We start from the raw sequence: 18,841 nt of genomic DNA, 5'->3' as shown, positions 1-18,841 counted from the left end.
TTTAGTCGCTCTCATCGACTCATTTGTTTACATATTGGCGAATCGGTAAATTGGGTTGCCAGATCGGACCTTTTTTGAAATTTTGCGGGGACATTTTTGGAAATTTTTAATTTGAAATTTCTCGATTTTCTGATAAATTTTCAACATACCAACGCCAGTTGACCTATAATATTGATATTTCGTGGGATTTTTTCGATTCTTTTTTATTTCGACCTACTTTTTCGAAATGAGCGTTTCTGAGAAATTTACTAATGCCTTTAACGACCTTATGGACTTCGAGCAGGCTGAATCCAATAGACCTGCCGAAAAAGATGTGCACTCTCTAGACGTGTTACGCGTTCATGTGGACCATTTATGGACCCAAGTTCAAAGGTCGTATGAGATATGTAGAGACTATAAGGCACCAGAAGGGGAAAAACCAATTGATTTAAAAATTTTGCGCGAAACTTATCGAAAGGCTCTGTCGTCCTACAAACTTGTTGTCAGCTCACTCAACGCAGAAAAAGAAGCTCTTTCTTCCCTCAACAATCCTCCGGAGAAATCAGAGAGACTTTCAGCCCCCAGCCCAGCGGGCTTTGACAGATCACATGAATATGCCATAAAATTACCGCCATGCGATACGGACGTTTTCTATGGCAGCTACAAGACCTGGCCAACATTTCGCGACCTTTTCTCGGCAATTTACATTAAAAATCCGAGACTTAGTGGGGTTGAAAAACTTTACCATCACAGAAAAAAATATCACCAAAATATTTCCAATTAAAAAGTTAATTGAAGTTGAAAATTTTTTCAATTAATAAATTAATTGATACAATTAACTTTTTAATCATGATAGAAACATTAAGTTAATTAAGTCAATGATTGAAAATTTTAAAATTTTTAATTAAAAAATTAATTGATACAATCAACTTTTTAATCAAATTCGGAAGACTAATTCAGTTAAAAAAAGTGCTGATTTTTTTTAATTTTTAATTAAAAATGTATTTCAAACAATCATTTGTTAATCCAAATAAAAACTCTAAGCCAATTCAGAAAGTAATTAAAAATAGTTACCTTTTTCAATTAATAAATTAATTGAGTTTTGCAATCAACATCAATTAAATTTTTAATTGAATCAATTAAAAAATTAATTGAAATTTGCTGAAAAAATCAATTATTTTTTAATCAAGATTTTTTTCTATGCCCAATTAAAACTGTGATTGATACTATCATTTCCGTGATTGAAGACATTTCAATTAAAAAATTAATTGGATCAATTAATTTGGTGATTGAATCAGAAAAAAATTTTTTTGTGTGATTTGAATCAGAAAACTGGAGGTGAGGCGCGAGAGATTATATCCCACGTACCACTTGTTAACGAAGGCTTTGACATCGCTTGGAAAAGTCTAGCAGATCGCTACGAAAACAAGCGTATGCAAGTCAATGAGCAAATTCGTATATTATTTGACCTCCCCGCCGTATCTGTACATTCAAGTTCATCACTTAAATTGCTTCAACGCACAGTAACTGGATGTTTACAGACTTTAAAGACCTTGGACATCATTACATCGTCATGGGATCCGATTTTAATATATTTATGCTCTCAGAAATTACCGAGGAGTTATTTAGAGGACTTCGAGAAAAATCTAGACGATAGTTCTCAAATGCCTTCATGGCATAAATTTGATGATTTTTTGACCCAAAGATTCAAGACTTTAGAATCCGTGGGCAATATTCAGCCGTCGATCTCAAAATCAAATAGTAAAGCTCAGGAAAAGATATACAATCCAAAAGATCGGCGCATTCATACTTTCCAGACGAAAATTGAAGAAAAAACTAAAATGAGACCTAATTCAAAAAAAGGACCTCAACCTCTCACCACAGTAACTTGCCAACTTTGCACAGAAAGTCACACTTTAGGAAAATGCCCTAAATTTTTAGAAAAGAACATAAATGATCGTATTCATTTTGTAAAAAATAGTCGATCATGTTTCAATTGTCTCACAACGGACCACCACATCAAAGATTGCAAAAGTAACTATAACTGCCGAACTTGCAATCAACGACATCACACACTTTTACACAAAGGTAATGGCGCATCGACCATGTCACTTGAACAAGACGCCAGCGTACGACCTAGTACCAGTGCCCAAGCTTTTACAACAACTATACAGTCCACAACAGATACTGAACAACCTCACATTACGACTTTAGCGCTCCGAGAGGCCAACCGACCTTCGTGTAGACCTCAGGCGAGAGAAACATTACTCTTCACAGCCCTTGTTGAAATAGAATCGCATGGTCAGAGATATGAAGCTAGAGCGATCATAGATCCAGGATCTCAATCGACCTTTATCTCCGACAAATTGAAAAACCGACTTAGACTTCCGACCAAGCGGAACTTAGTGCATGTCTCAGGTTTGAGTCCAACAGTGACTGAAACATCAACCCAGGCTTGTATTTTCACACTGTGCTCAAAGGTGGAACCCAATTTCAAACTAGATGTTTTGGCTCCAGTTCTAAAGACCTTACCATTTAATTTGCCGCCTAAAGACCTAGACATCAACATCAGTACATTTGAACAACCTCTGGCAGACCCGCACTTCTACGTAAGCCAACCAATTGACATTCTCATAGGACTAGACCTAGGCCCCTCAATCTTCGACTTAGCAGCTCCGATTCGTCCACTCGGCTCCCTTTTGGCACAAAAGACAGTATTTGGCTGGATTGTGGGGGGACCAGTGGAGAAATCGACTGAATCGAAAAATGAGATATCACTTTTCAATGCAGTTGCCCTCGATAAAATCCTCACAAAATTTTGGGAGGTGGAGGAGACCCCAAAACCCATTTTGAGGTCAGAGGAGGACAAGACTTGCGAAACAATCTTCCAAACTACGACCTACCGAAACAGTTCAGGAAGATTCGTTGTTACCCTTCCATTCAAAAAGGGTGAAGAAATTGGACATTCGCGCAGTATAGCAATGGCCCAGTTTCTACGAATGGAAAAGATGCTCAGTACGAAGCCTGACATCAAACAGCAGTATGATCAAGTAATACTTGAATACCTAGACCTAGGACATATGAGAAAGATAAATCATTCTGAGATTCCGAAAAGACCTAACTACTATTTGCCGCATCACGCGGTGATAAAACCAGACCGTGTTACAACTAAATTGAGAGTTGTCTTCAACGCGTCGTCTCCGACTTCTAACAAGAAAAGTCTTAACGACATTTTGTATCCTGGACCTATTCTTCAGCAGGACCTCGTTCTACAGACTTTGAAGTGGAGACTTTTCAAATATGTCTACAACGCGGACATTACCAAAATGTATCGTCAGATACTAGTCGACCCATCACAAACTCAATATCAGCGAATATTGTTTCGGAAATCCCCTAAGGACCCAATTGAGGACTTTGAACTTCAAACAGTGACCTTTGGAGTCAATTGTGCCCCATTTTTGGCAATAAGGACCTTACTACAGCTAGCTGAAGACGTTCGACATTCTCATCCTTTGGCTGCTAAAGTTTTAGAGGAAAACATGTACGTTGACGACGTTCTAGCAGGAGGGCATACGGTCAATGAGGCAATCATTTCTAGAAAGCAACTAGAAAGTGCGTTACTATCTGCCGGGTTTGACCTCATGAAATGGACTTCCAATGATCCTCAAGTCATCAAAGACCTTCCTGAAGAAAAACTTCTATCATTAGATTGCCTGACTTTGTCCGAAAATATTGGAACCAAGACCTTAGGGATAAAATGGGACATTAAAGCGGACTCATTTTCATTTCCCCAACCTGAAATTATAATTAAACCCTCGTATACTAAACGAGAGGTTCTTTCAACCATAGCTCGATTTTTTGACCCATGTGGCTGGTTAGCGCCAATTATAGTCGTCGCCAAGCTCATCATGCAGCAAATCTGGCTGGACAAAGTCGGATGGGACGATGGGCTAACACCACTGACCTGTATAACATGGCAAAATTTCCTAAAGACCTGTCCTGACATTCAAAGTGTCAAAATACCTCGCTGGGTACAATTCACTCCAGAATCCAAGGTAGAACTACATGGGTTTTGCGACTCTTCGGAGAAAGCTTATGCTGCGACTTTATACATCCGACTTGAAACGGGGAATGACATAAAGTGCCATTTACTAGTTGCTAAAACTCGTGTAGCCCCCATCAAAAAGCTGTCGTTGCCGAGACTTGAACTTTGTGGCGCAGTTTTACTCTCGACTTTGGTGTCTTCTACAGTGCCACGTTTACAGTTGACCTCATATGACCTACATTTCTGGACCGACTCAACGATTGTTCTATCATGGCTAAATCGACCTTCTTGTACTTGGAACACTTTCGTGGGAAATAGGGTGGCGGAAATTACAGAAAAAGTAGGAACCTCAAACTGGCGACATGTAGAGTCTCGATATAACCCAGCAGACATCGCTACAAGGGGGTGTTCGTCAACTGACCTACAGACTTACGACCTGTGGTGGTACGGACCTTCCTGGTTGAAAGAACTAAAAAGCCGCTGGCCGGTTCCCAAACAAATGGTTGAAACGACTTTGGAAATAAAACCGGTTAAGACCTTTTTCACAACGACCTATGAAGATCCATTGGAACGATTTTCTAGTCTTTCTCGAGCTTACCGGGTTCTCTCTTATGTATTTCGGTTTTGGAGAAATACAGGTTCCAAAAGAATACACCTTCGATCAACTTCTACTGAAATTTCATCCGATGAAATTAAATTCGTTAAAACTCGACTTATCATAATAACACAACGACATAATTTTGGAGAGGAATATACTCAACTTTCGAAAAAGCTTCAGATAGCTTCAACCAGCTCACTTTTGACATTGAACCCATTCGTAGATACCTTTGGCATTATGAGATCAAATGGACGTCTTACAAAATCGCCATCTTTGACATTTAATGAACGACATCCCATCTTGATTCCCCATGATTGCCGACTTGCACGATTACTTGTTGAGCATACTCATAAATCGACTTTACACGGCGGCAGTCAACTGATGATTCGTATTTTAAGAACAGAATTTTGGATCTTTCGACTTAAACCTCTTGTGAAATTTGTCATAAATCACTGTAAGACTTGCATTTTGTACAAAAAACATACGAGAAACCAGATCATGGCTTCTCTACCTCCTGAACGGAGTACTTTCACACGACCTTTTCAAAACACCGGAGTTGACTTTGCCGGACCTTTTAATATTCGAAATTATACAGGTAGAGCATGCCTCATTACAAAAGGTTACGTGTGCATCTTTGTATGCTTTTCGACCAAAGCCGTACATTTGGAGGCCACTAGCGACCTCTCGACCCAAGCTTTTCTCGCTGCATTTGCCCGATTTATTGGTAGACGGGGTTGTCCTGCAAAAATGTTTTCGGACAACGGAACCAACTTCACGGGAGCAGCAGAAATGCTGAAAAAAGATCGGATAGAGTTCTTCAGACATTTACAGTCCAACCTTATCACTCGACATTCATCTCAGGACATCGAATGGAATTTCATTCCACCCGGTGCCCCACATATGGGCGGCCTATGGGAGGCCGGAGTGAAATCTTTTAAATCTCATCTAAAAAAGACGATTCCTGACATGACCTTCACCTTTGAGGAACTTTCAACGATTTTGGCTCGTATCGAAAGTTGCCTCAATTCGAGACCTCTAAGTCCCGCTAGTAATGACCCAAATGACCTCTCTCCACTTACACCGGGACATTTTCTAATTGGTGCCCCAATTTTATCTCCTGCGGAACCAGACCTATCTTCAGACAATATCACGCTTGCCAACCGTTGGAAGCGTTTGAAGATAATTTCTCAGCAGTTTTGTCAACGATGGAAAACTGAATATCTGAGAGAATTACACCGTAGGTATAAGTGGAAGAGACCGCAAGAAAATGTGAAAATTCATGACCTCGTAATAATCAAGGATGACAGACTTCCTCCGAATAACTGGAAACTAGGAAGAATTATTCATCTTTATCCAGGATCAGACGATAATAGCCGTGTAGTTGACCTTAAGACATCCAATGGGGTCATTCGAAGACCTATAACTAAATTGATTCCTCTTCTCTCCAATTAAATACATACATAAATTAGCTACGATCCGCACTATACACGTTCATCTTTTCAGAAATGGCAGCCAAACAACCAACCACTGATCGGCAAAGCAACAGACCAAAGGGATGGATTTATTCATGTGGCCTTTGTAAACAAGATCATCCCATCAAGACCTGTCATAAGTTTCTGAGCCAAGGACCATCCGAGCGTTTTGAAATAGTTTGTCAGTATTTTTACTGCATTAACTGCCTCGCTTGCTCTCACACACGCCGTGATTGTCCTACTAAGCTAAGCTGCCAGATATGCAATGCCAGACACAACACGCTGCTACATTACGCACCACAAGTCAAGGAAATGCACGCCAAGTCTGAGAAACGGGCGGAGCCAAGACCATGTGTTGAACGACCTCAACCACGTGACAACCGACCTCTACAACGTGAAGAAAGACCTAGCCCTCGGGGATCTGTACGCCGACGAAGCCTGTCAACCGATAGAGATTCAACTTCACAGGAACGGAAATCGCGAACACCTAGTCGACTTTCAAATTCAGCCAAGAGACCTCAACGCAGCCAATCAGAATTCAGATTGATACAGCAACCTCATGTGCCGTTCAAGTGGTCCAAAGTTCTTGTCCCCACGGTTCAAGTTCATGTGGCTTTTCCAGAGGAACCGTATATATGGCATACCTGCCGGGCGATCTTGAACTTCAGTGCTACTGTGTCTCGGATTTCTTGCAAACTTCAGTCATCACTGCAGCTTCCGACCTTTACATATCGTGACACACGTTTCGCCAAAATTCGTTTGTCAGGCCGTCTTGCACGTTTCAAATGGACAAAAGAAATCCGAGCGCTTATGACCAACGACCTCCCCCGAAAGCCCTATGACGGACCTATATTAGCTAATCCGGATAAGGACTTCTCACTCGACACATTGGCTGACCCTGACTTCAAATGCAACACTCCGATAGACATCGAATTGGGTTCAGACTATTTCACCGACTTATGGCGCAACGGCTCAATCGAAACAACTGTTCCCAACATCATGGCCATCAAAACGGCGCTTGGATACACATTCAGCGGTCCCATTGGACAAATTTGGTAACACATCACTGGGAGGCCGGCATGTTTAATGCCCAACGACATTAAACAGAACTGTTGTATAGCCTTTCTTTTTTTTCATACATTTTTCTCATTTATTATTGTTTTTCATTATTAATTTCATTACTTGCATTTTCTTTATTTCATATATTCTTAATTGACGTCAATTCTACATTCATTTTACTTGTCTTTTTCTTTTCAACAAATTAATGATTTTAACTTTCTTTAAAATTCGCTACAAATACGATCCACTCTAATACACGTTGTCTCATTTCAACATTCTTTTAATTTCATTTTGGCTACTTACATTAACAACAACAACATCTTCATTCTTGTCATCGATAACAATCGATGTCATTGTTGTTGTTGTTAAAGCTGTCATCTTCTCTCCTTATGGCCCTTTAAACATATAAAGGGAAGCGAGAAGTTAGTTGATCGTCATCATTAACTTCAATCGGTTCGCAACAAAAAAGAAGAAGACAAGTGGAAAAATTACATATAACCAAAATATCAAATTGTAATAAAATTGTGAAACCAAACATATTGTACAAATAACAAAACATAATTGAATTGAAAACACAAAATAATAAACAAAATTTAGTGAAACATTGAAATTGAATAAAATAATAGTGTTTTAAAAAATCAAAAGGTATTGTAACGGTAAAGCGGACAGACGGTAAACAAGGAAAAAATGAAAATAACTAAAATTAGCAAATGAAGTAAACATATAAATAATTAAAATAAAAGTGGGAAAAGTTTTGCCCCCACTTAAACACATACGCTCAATAAACCTGTTAGTGGTATAGTATCAACTGCCATCTAACTGATGCTAACAGGTGATTGTTCTCTTCGTTGCCTAAAAAGCCTCACATACACACATTCATTACGCGCTCTGAATCGAAACGCACTATCACTCAAGAGCAAATGAGTTGTCACTAATCTTACTCCATTTTTCTCATGATCTTTTGTTAGTTTTGTTTTGATACAATTTTGGAGTGCTGCATTAAGCTATTTTTCATTCTTATTTGTTTACATTCTGCTTCCATTCTTGCATTCCAGTCGAATGTAGGTCAGTATTACAGTGGAAGGTTTGTTTTTTTTTTATACATGGAAAATAGGTCAATGACCGCAGTTGCTAGCGGTCAGCTGTAATCCATTTTTTTCATAAATTATAGGCTTGTTCGTATTGATGGAGTGAACAAGAGTACATGCAACTTGAAATTTGTCATTTTTCTAGTGTAAATGTGTTTCCTACTTGCGGTTTAATTCTTTATCTAATTTGGAGTATTTATATTTACTTGACTATAATTTTAATTCAGTTATTGGGAATGTCCTTAACGCCATTAACCGAAGGGGATATTAAAACATTATTTGCGCTTGGATCTAGTTAAACGAGAACAATTATTTATTATATTGCATGGGTTTTTTGTTTTTTTTTTTTACATACCGTTCTACCCATATCATTCTTGGCGAAAATATCACCGCTTATTCACTCGATTTTAATATTTTAGTTTGGCTGGGGAATGTCCTAATCGTGCTAAATTTACTAACAAGTTCTTGATTGCCCGACAGTTTGCTAATACAATCGAGCGTGCGATTTGTCTCAAAGTAGACGATTTCCGATCTGTCTCTATTTCGGGACATTGGTGTATTTTTCTAGAGAGGGACCACACCGCACATTGCTTTCCGTACATAGTGGACAATTCTAAGCTCCGATTTTTTCAAGATGTCTCTTGAAGCCTTTATTATGGTTGCCGACGATCTGGTGGAATTCGAGGCCCATTTGAGCGATAAGCAATTTCCATTAGACTCAATTCATTCTATCAGTGTTCATAAGGAGGAATTAAGGTCTCTCTGGGAGCGAGTGCGGCCAATTTATGACAAATGTCTCGCTGATATCCGAGAAGAGGGTCTTAGTGAGGCGCATGGGGGTGCTCACGAGGAAAAGGGCGATGATGGGTCCGCTGGGCTACTTGAAACGATAAAAGACAAATATCGGAATGCGTATCTGACGTATTGCTGATGCCAGACTCGTCTTAACGAAATATGTGATGCTTTAGGTTCTGGTACCGACTGTCCTAAGTCCAATACACCGTCCGGTTTCAAATTGCCTCCATGTGAGGTACCCACATTCAATGGCGATTACACTACATGGCCCACATTTAGGGACATGTTCACGGCCGTGTGCGTGAAAATCCTCGTCTAAGCTCAGTCGAGAAATTGTTTCACCTTAATCAGAGTACGAGGGGTGAGGCTAACGAAATTGTTAAAAAAGTCCCTCTAACTAACGAGAACTTTAAGGTTGCGTGGGGAAACCTGTGTGCTAGGTATGAAAATAAACGAGTGCTGATAAATATCCAACTAAAAACACTGTTCAGCTTAACTCCTATACACAATGAATCAGGGGGCTCAATCAAGAAGCTTCAAAGGGATTTGAACGCTTGTATATCTCTTTTGAAGCTATACAATGTCGACATTAATAGTTGGGATCCGATTTTTGTGTATGTCTGTTGCAATTGCTTGCCTGAGTCAACCCTCACCATCTGGGAGCAATCTCTAACAGACAAGACTGTTGTTCCAAAGTGGTCAGACTTGGACTCCCATCTAACGAATCGATACCGAACATTGGAATCGGTTTCCGAAATAAAAAAATCATTACCGAGCTCTTCTAATTATCGATCCAACAAATTATCCAGCAACAGGACAAATTCAGATAAGACGAATTTGAGTCAGGTAAAATCATTTCAGAATACTGTTGCTCAGCCTATGTGTGACCTATGCCCTGGAGAGGGACATATTATTCGCAAATGTCCTCGCTTTTTAGAAATGAACCCGAATGACAGGTGGGCCGAAATAAGAAGAAATAACCTGTGTCTGAACTGTTTTTCGAAGGTGCACACTGTGAAAAATTGTCGCAGTAAATATACATGCTTTGAGTGCAAAAAGAAGCATAATACCCTACTTCACAGGAGCTATGACCCAAAGCAAAATACCCATCCTAATCCAAACACCAATTCTGCTCTAACACCATTGCCGGAGACCTCGAACTCTTCTACACAGTCCACTACATCGGCCGGCAGTGGAGTTGTTCAAACGTACTTTGCTGCGGCATCTAGGGGTGTTTTATTAGGTACGGCTTTGGTTTATATACGTTCTAATGGTTCCATACATAGGGCTAGGGCTTTACTCGATTCTGGTTCCGAGGGGACCTTTATTTCAGATAAGCTCAAACTGCCCTTTAGGCGCATGAGCGCCCATATATCGGGTTTGAATAATGTGGTATCAGCATCTGCTCAAAGGGAGTGTTTCCTCACATTAGGATCACATGTCGATGATCGCTTTGAGATATCCATATCCGCCCTTGTAGTTCCCCAGCTGTCCGGAAGTCTCCCGTCTCAACCCATTGACCGTCCCTCAGTGACGGGTCTTGAAAATCTCACTCTGGCTGATCCACGATTTTTCGAAAGCTCCCGAATTGATATATTGCTGGGGGGCGATATATTGCCGTCGATTATGCTTGAAGGGGTGAAGCTAAATGTTTGCGGGTCTTTAATGGCACAACAAACCGTATTCGGCTGGATTCTTACCGGCCCGATTAGCAAAGATTCCGTTTTCTCTACGCCTACGGTCGTTTCCTGCTTTGGTGAAGTATCGTTGGATAACGAAATTTCTCGTTTTTGGGAGGTTGAGGATTTACCGAAGAGGAATTTCAGTTAATCTTCCGATCAAGTTTGCGAGGACCTGTACACACAAACAACAAAAAGGGACCAGCAGGGACGTTTTACAGTAGCACTTCCCTTCAAAGATGACTTTCCGAATAAACTGACTCTTGGAAATTCTAGAGATACTGCGCTCGCCCAATTCCTTCGTAACGAGAGAAGGCTCTTGCGAGACCCAGCCTTAAAGAGAGATTACGATAATGTCATTGAGGAGTATGAATCTCTCGGACATATGTCAAAGGTCGATCCTCATGCTAATCTAGGTTCTCCGTTCCATTATTATTTACCGCATCATGCGGTTATTAAGCCCGAGAGCACAACTACCAAGTTAAGGGTAGTTTTTAACGCTTCCGCTTCTACTTCCAAAGGCCTCAGCCTGAATGACATCCTACGCACGGGTCCCGTTTTACAAAACGATCTCGTCGTGATCCTACGATGGAGATTTTTCCGTTTTGTATTCAACGGCGATATCACAAAAATGTATCGCCAAATCAAAGTGGACCCAAAATACACGCCATATCAACGTATACTATTCCGTAAAAGTCCAAGTGATCCAATCCAGGACTATGAGCTCAACACTGTCACTTTTGGAATCAAGTGCGCTCCATATCTCGCTATTCGGACAATTATCCAGTTAGCCGAAGATAACCGATTTATTTATCCATTGGCGAGTGACATCCTCAGACATTCGATGTACGTGGACGATGCTTTGGCTGGCGCTCACACAATAGAGGAGGCAGTCAAAGCTCGGGATCAACTGATTCTAGCTCTTAGGTCTGGAGGTTTTGAGATGAGAAAGTGGACGTCGAATTCTAGACAGATAATTTCAGATCTTCCCATTGATCATCTTCTTTACGAAGAATTTTTGGAGTTGAACGACCGAAGTACTGCTAAAACCTTAGGGGTTCGGTGGGATGCAATGTCTGATTATTTTTACTTTAGTAGCGATCCATTTCCCAAGGTTTGTAAATATACGAAACGAGAGGTCCTTTCGCAGATATCGAAACTATTCGATCCGGCAGGTTGGTTAGCCCCTTGTGTAGTACTTGCGAAAATCATAATGCAAAGAATTTGGATCGATCGTACTCAGTGGGATGAAGTGATTAAACCCGAATCCTTATCGTGCTGGAAACGTTTCCAAACTTCATTCTCATCCATAACATCAATTAGAATTCCAAGATGGCCCAACTATTCTCCTGAATGTTCCATCGAGTTCCACGGCTTTTGTGATGCTTCAGAAAAAGCATACGCTGCCGCTATTTTCGTTCGTATACAATTGGGAGATATTTTTTATTCCCATTTACTCACGTCCAAAACAAGAGTATCCCCTATAAAAACCATATCAATTCCTAGGTTAGAATTATGTGGTGCTGTTCTCTTGGCAGAGCTGGTAGATAACACTATCCCTCAACTTAGATTGAAGAATTATTCCATAATTTGCTGGACCGATTCAACGATCGTATTGTCCTGGCTGGCCCGGCCACCATGTTATTGGGCAACTTTTGTGGCGAATAGAGTTACCAAGATCATTGAAGTAGTCGATTCGACTAAATGGCGTCATGTACGATCTGAAGATAACCCTGCCGATTTAGCAAGTCGAGGGGTATATCCTCAGGAGTTAGTTGGGAACCACCTGTGGTGGCATGGCCCCGAATGGCTCAGACACCCTTCGCATTTATGGCCGGAAAGTCCAATCTCTGATAATGGTATAATTGAGATTGAAAAGAAACCTGTTAAAGTACATTTTTCCTGTTTTGACGACTTTGAGGATGTCTTAAATCGCTTTTCATGTTATTCAAGGGCAGTCAGAGTCATTGCATATATATACAGATTTTACTACAGCGTTCACTCTAAATTACGTTCTAATTCAAATGTGGCCTCTTTGAGCATATCTTCCTTTGAAATACAAATGGTACAGAAGAGTCTTATAGTCATGACTCAGAGAGCATATTTTGCCAGTGAGTACATAACACTATCTTCAAAAAAAAACATTATCGTCCGCTAGCTCTATCCTAACCTTAAATCCATTTCTCGATCCCGAAGGAATAATTCGTTCCAATGGTCGTTTGGTTTCGTCCCCATCTTTATCGTATGACGAAAAATACCCAATTATACTCCCATACAATAGTCAATTTTCCAGGTTGTATGTTGGTTTTATCCACCAGATCACACTACACGGTGGAAACCAATTAGTTCTTCGTTTGGTACGTTTACAATTTTGGATTCCTAAGATAAAAAATCTCATTAAGACAACTATTAATAATTGCAAGATTTGCACTATCCACAAGCGCCAGACTCGATCTCAAATTATGGCACCTCTTCCTTCTGAGAGGTCTGACATTACTCGTCCTTTTACGAACACAGGATTAGATTTCGCGGGTCCTTTCGAAATCAAAAATTATTCTGGTAGGAATTGTCGAATGTCCAAAGGCTATGTTTGCATTTTTATTTGCTTCTGTACAAAAGCTATCCACTTAGAAGCAACTTCGGACCTATCCACGTCCGCATTTCTTGCAGCCTTCAGCCGATTCGTATCCCGTCGTGGATGTCCCCTAAACTTGTATTCGGATAATGGGACTACATTCGTTGGAGCGTCCAAAGTGATATCCAAACAATTCCATACATTCACACATGAAGCAGTTACGGCAAAATATGCCCACCACAATCTCACGTGGCATTTTATTCCCCCTGGAGCCCCACATATGGGAGGGCTTTGGGAAGCGGGGGTGAAAAGTTTCAAGTTACACTTTAAGAAGGTTGCTGGGAACTTCAAACACACGTTTGAAGAGTTCCAAACCCTCTTATATCGAATAGAGGCATGCTTAAACTCCCGCCCTTTGTCTCCAATATCACCTGATCCATCATATCTTGTGGCCTTAACTCCTGGCCACTTTTTAATTGGGTCGCCTATACTGACACCTATAGACCCCAACATCCGTGACACCCCAATGTCTATTTCCAATCGATGGGAGCGATTGAAAGCGATTCACCAACATTTGTGTGCGAGATGGAAAGAGGAATACCTCAAAGAACTACATAAACGCTACAAATGGCAAAAGCCTTCAGAGAATTTAGAAGAGAATATGCTCGTTGTTGTAAGGGAGGAAAATTTACCACCAAATGTTTGGCGACTAGGCAGAATTACAAGAGTTTACCCTGGTAATGACGGACGAATAAGAGTTGCAGATGTCCGCACAGAACGAGGTATCATAACACGACCCATTACCAAACTAGTTGTGCTTCCCTCCGAATCCACGTCATAGTTGGCACTCAACTAACGACTATCGAACCACTCATTTTAATTGTTTAACACAATAGTAACTAAACAAAGAATATCTTTTAGCAAATATGTCACCACGAACTACAAATCGACTCAATACCACCAAATCCAGGTATATTTGCCGACTGTGTAGGAGCACACACCCGTTAAGGAAATGCAAAAAGTTTTTGTCTATGAATTCAAAAAAAAGACAACAAGTAGTTCAAACGTACGGCTACTGTCGAAACTGCCTAGCTCATGAGCACTCTGATGATTTCTGTTTCACCAAAATAGGGTGTAGATATTGTCGCTTACATCATCATTCATTACTCCACGAACATCCCAGGATACGAAAAAATAAACCAAAGAAGTCAACACCTGAACTATTACCTCTTACAAAATCCAATTCAATCTCCCCCAGCTCCGAACATAGCAAGGAATCGCAGCCATCTCCAAAACCTGACAGTTTCACTTCACTGACAGCCATATTGAAGCAAAATGAATCCATACTGCTCCCTACTGTGCTAGTTAAGATCGACGCTAAAAAGGGAAGGCATGTACTCAGATGCCTAATTGAATCTGCCTCGAGACTAAGTTCAATATCATCAGAAGTAGTCGATCGTCTTGAACTAACAACACTCACACTTGACGAGGAAACTATTTGTCCATTGACTCTGTTTTGCGCTTCGAACATAGAGAATCAAATTCAAGCAACTTTGAATGTCAAGAATAAAATCTCTATACGCACTCCGAGAGATTCTTTACCACCCTCGGTTAGAAAAACCTTCAACAATATGATTCTTGCCGACAAGGAGTTTTACAGATCATCTTCCATTGATATCATTCTAGGGGTAGACATATTTGCAAGGATAATCAGAGAGGGTATTTTGACTAGACTAGGATATCCAACTGCATAAAATACACTATTCGGTTGGGTCCTGTATGGTTCTTACTCCACATGAGGCGAACTATTTGGAATTCTATGAAAATATATAAACCACATAATTGCACTAAATTTATCATGAATGATCAGAACCATGTGAACTTACCAAAATTATGTTTTACTTTAAGCTATATCTAATAACCATTTCTTGAATTTTAATAACTATTAAAGAATGAACTTCTAATGTATTTACAATGAATTTGTATCTATAACAATATCACAAATAATATTAACAATTTTCCGATTAGAACAATATTACTCTCTTGCAGTTATACTGCAAGGGGGGGGGCGGAAATGTTTGGGTCAAAACCTTTTGGGTCAATGAGATTAAATTTCCTATGCCTTAATTCCTCATAAAAATCCCAGAATTCTTTTGAAATGTGTAAACTTTTAAACCAATCGAAAGCTGATATTTATGAAATGTATCTCAACGAAACTAATCGCTTTTCACCACAACATTTTCGCCCTGAATATGAACTTCCGTAGAATAAAACCAGAATTTTCTCTCTGTTCGACAATAACTGTTAGCTTGGTAAGACTTCAAATAAACCAGAAATTATCCATTCCAAACTGACTGCTTCTTCGTACTTCTTTTTATTTCATCCAACCATAATTATTCCGGCGCTCTCCCACACTCATCTGGAGTGACAAAGACACAATATTTCTAATACTGTGTCTTTGCATGGTTTCGGCTCACAAGTGGTTATATTGCTATTTAGGTTCCACCACAAGAGTTAATCAGCATCAAAAAGATTCCACGTTTGATTCTTTGTTAGTGAATACATTTCTTCCTTCATGGCATTTACCCATTCAATCTTCTTATTTGACATTATGGCTTCTTTATAAGTTTTAGGTTCTGCAACAACACATTCCTCAACTTTCTGCGCAGAATATCGTGTAGAGGGAATCCCCTTTTTACGTCTTGCAGATCTTCTCATATTGTATTCTACAGCATCATGTTCGGTTACATCTGAATTCTCAGAGAAATTTTCCAACCCTTCGATATCTTCATTAACGCTGCAAAATGAATCTGCTTCTGATTCGTTAATTTATTCATGTAAATTTTCAGAATTTTCTAGTGATTTTGAAAATATTTTGGCTTCGAATTCATTGCTTGTTTTCTCCACAGTGCTCTTGTCATGAATTTCGTTTGATGTAACAAATTTGAAGTCTCAGCTTATTGTTAGTTTATTTGTATTTGTGTCTACAAATCGAAGGCCTTTACTTCCTTCATCGTAGCCCATGAAAGTCAAAAGAATTGCTTTATTGTCTTGTATTTTGATGAGGTATTAAAACATAAGCCTTTGAACCAAAAATATGAAGATCGTCTATAACAGGCTTTTTTCCTTCCCATCTCTCGTAAGGAGTACAGGGTATCGATGACGTTGATAAACGATTTTGCAAATAATTTGCACACATGATAGCTTCCCCCCAGTAGGGTTTTGGCAAATTAGCCTTTGCCAGCAAACATCGAGCCATTTCTACTAAGTACCGATTTTTTCTCTCAGAAACCCCATTCTGTTGAGGACAATAGGGTACGGTGAACTCTGATTTAATGCCATGTCGTTGTAATAATTCTAGACAGTTTTATACCCTCCACCATAGGATGGGGGGTATATTAACTTTGTCATTCCGTTTGTAACACATCGAAATATTGCTCTAAGACCCCATAAAGTATATATATTCTGGGTCGTGGTGAAATTGTGAGTCGATCTGAGCATGTCCGTCCGTCCGTCTGTTGAAATCACGCTAACTTCCGAACCAAACAAGCTATCGACTTGAAACTTGGCACAAGTAGTTGTTATTGATGAAGGTCGGATGGTATTGCTTGGCTTGCGAGACCTCTAAGAGAAGCAAATTTCATCCGATCCGGCTGAAATTTGGTACATGCTGTAAGTATATGGTCTCTAACAACCATGCAAAAGTTGGTCCACATCGGTCCATAATTATATATAGCCCCCATATAAACCGATCCCCCGATTTGGCTTGCGAGGCCTCTAAGAGAAGCAAATTTCATCCGATCCGGCTCAAATTTGGTACATGGTGTTAGTATATGGTCTCCAACAACCATGCAAAAATTGGTCCACATCGGTCCATAATTATATATAGCCCCCATATAAACCGATCCCCAGATTTGACCTCCGGAGCCTCTTGGAAGACCAAAATTCATCTGATTCAGTTTAAATTTGGTACGTGGTGTTAATATATGGTCTAAAACTCCCATGCAAAATTTGGTCGAAATCGGTCCATAATTATATATAGGCCCCGTATAAACCGATCCCCAGATTTGACCTCCAGAGCCCCTTGGAAGAGCAAAATTCTTCCCATTCGGTTGAAATTTGGTACGTGATGTTAGTATATGGTATCCAACAACCATGCAGGAATTGGTTCCTATCAGCCCATAATTATATTAGCTCCCATATAAACCGATCCCCAGATTTGACCTCCGGTGCCTTTTAGAGAAGCAAAATTCATCCGATCTGCTTTGGTACGTGATGATCGTATATGATATTTAACAACCATGCCAAAAGAGGTCCATATCAGTCCATAATCATATATAGCCCCATATAAACCGATCCCGATATTTGGTTTTGGAGCCACTTAGAGGAGCAAATTTCACCCGAGTGAGTTGAAATTTTGAACATTGTGCTAGTATATGGTCGTTAACAACCATGCCTAACTAGGTCCATATCGGTCTATAGTTATATATATATATATATTATATTATGGACTTGATATGGACCAATTTTTGTGTGATTGGAAATCGATTTATCTGATATATATATATATATATATATATATATATATATATATATATATATATATATATTATATATATATATATATATATATATATATATATATATATATATATATATATATATATATATATATATATATATATATATATATATATATATATATATATATATATATATATATATATATATATATATATATATATATATATATATTATATATATATATATATATATATATATATATATATATATATATATATATATATCAGATAAATCGATTTCCAATCACACAAAAATTGGTCCATATCAAGTTCATAATTGTATATAGCCCCCATATAAGCGACCCCCATATTTCAATTCTGGCTCTATATGTACCGTGCAAAAAGTCCATATCGATTCGTAATTATTTGTAGACTTAACTATACATAACTTTTTTGTCTAATGTGGTATATATGGACTAACTCACAATGTAGAAAACGATGTTAAGAAGTTTTAAGATACCACAACCCAAGTTTTTCGATCGTGGATGACAGTCTTTCGTAGAAGTTTCTACGCAATCCATGGTGGAGGGTACATAAGATTCTCCGCCATTGTCGGATCTTATTCGCTTAGGAACCTTGCCAAATTTATTTTTTGCCAATTCTATATATTGGATTCTTATTTCAACCGTCGAACGGAACGGACGTGTGTTTTAATAGCGGATAAAATCATCGTAATAAGTACCTACTACGAATTTCAAGTGTGGTGGGATATTAGGCCACCATGCAGAGAAATTCAAAGACATCCACTGGGTTGCTAACTTCAGGGCCCAGTGGACGAGTATCGACTGGAGTTATAGATTTGGGCAATGACCAAGAGTTAGGTCCAATTAGTCGACCTGTAGACGGGTCGACAGGTGGCGACAATTTGACAAGTCGGACCTTTTCCAAGGTAACGGCATCAAAAGGAGGTAATCCCTCACGAAAGAGATTCAAAGAACGCAGAAATGCTTTGTTTATCCTAAAGAAAT

The 18,841-nt window shown here is 39.3% G+C and overlaps 2 protein-coding genes across 2 annotated transcripts; both read left to right on the top strand.

Moving 5' to 3' along the window:
* Positions 1-226: 226 nt before the first annotated feature.
* LOC142235536 (uncharacterized) lies at positions 227-6,074 on the top strand. The gene is made up of 2 exons (XM_075306786.1): positions 227-709; positions 1,308-6,074. Exons 1-2 carry the CDS (start codon positions 227-229, stop codon positions 6,072-6,074), a joined length of 5,250 nt encoding a protein of 1,749 aa, XP_075162901.1.
* A 2,801-nt stretch (positions 6,075-8,875) lies between these two features.
* LOC142235535 (uncharacterized) lies at positions 8,876-14,131 on the top strand. The gene is made up of 5 exons (XM_075306785.1): positions 8,876-9,065; positions 9,210-9,271; positions 9,316-10,822; positions 10,880-12,826; positions 13,233-14,131. Exons 1-5 carry the CDS (start codon positions 8,876-8,878, stop codon positions 14,129-14,131), a joined length of 4,605 nt encoding a protein of 1,534 aa, XP_075162900.1.
* Positions 14,132-18,841: the final 4,710 nt, after the last annotated feature.

This window comes from Haematobia irritans, chromosome 4 (genome assembly GCF_050003625.1).
Source record: "Haematobia irritans isolate KBUSLIRL chromosome 4, ASM5000362v1, whole genome shotgun sequence".
In the NCBI taxonomy this organism is placed as follows: Eukaryota; Metazoa; Arthropoda; class Insecta; order Diptera; family Muscidae; genus Haematobia; species Haematobia irritans.
The sequence above is the reverse complement of the archived record's forward strand: the minus strand, read 5'-3'. Positions and strand labels throughout refer to the sequence as shown.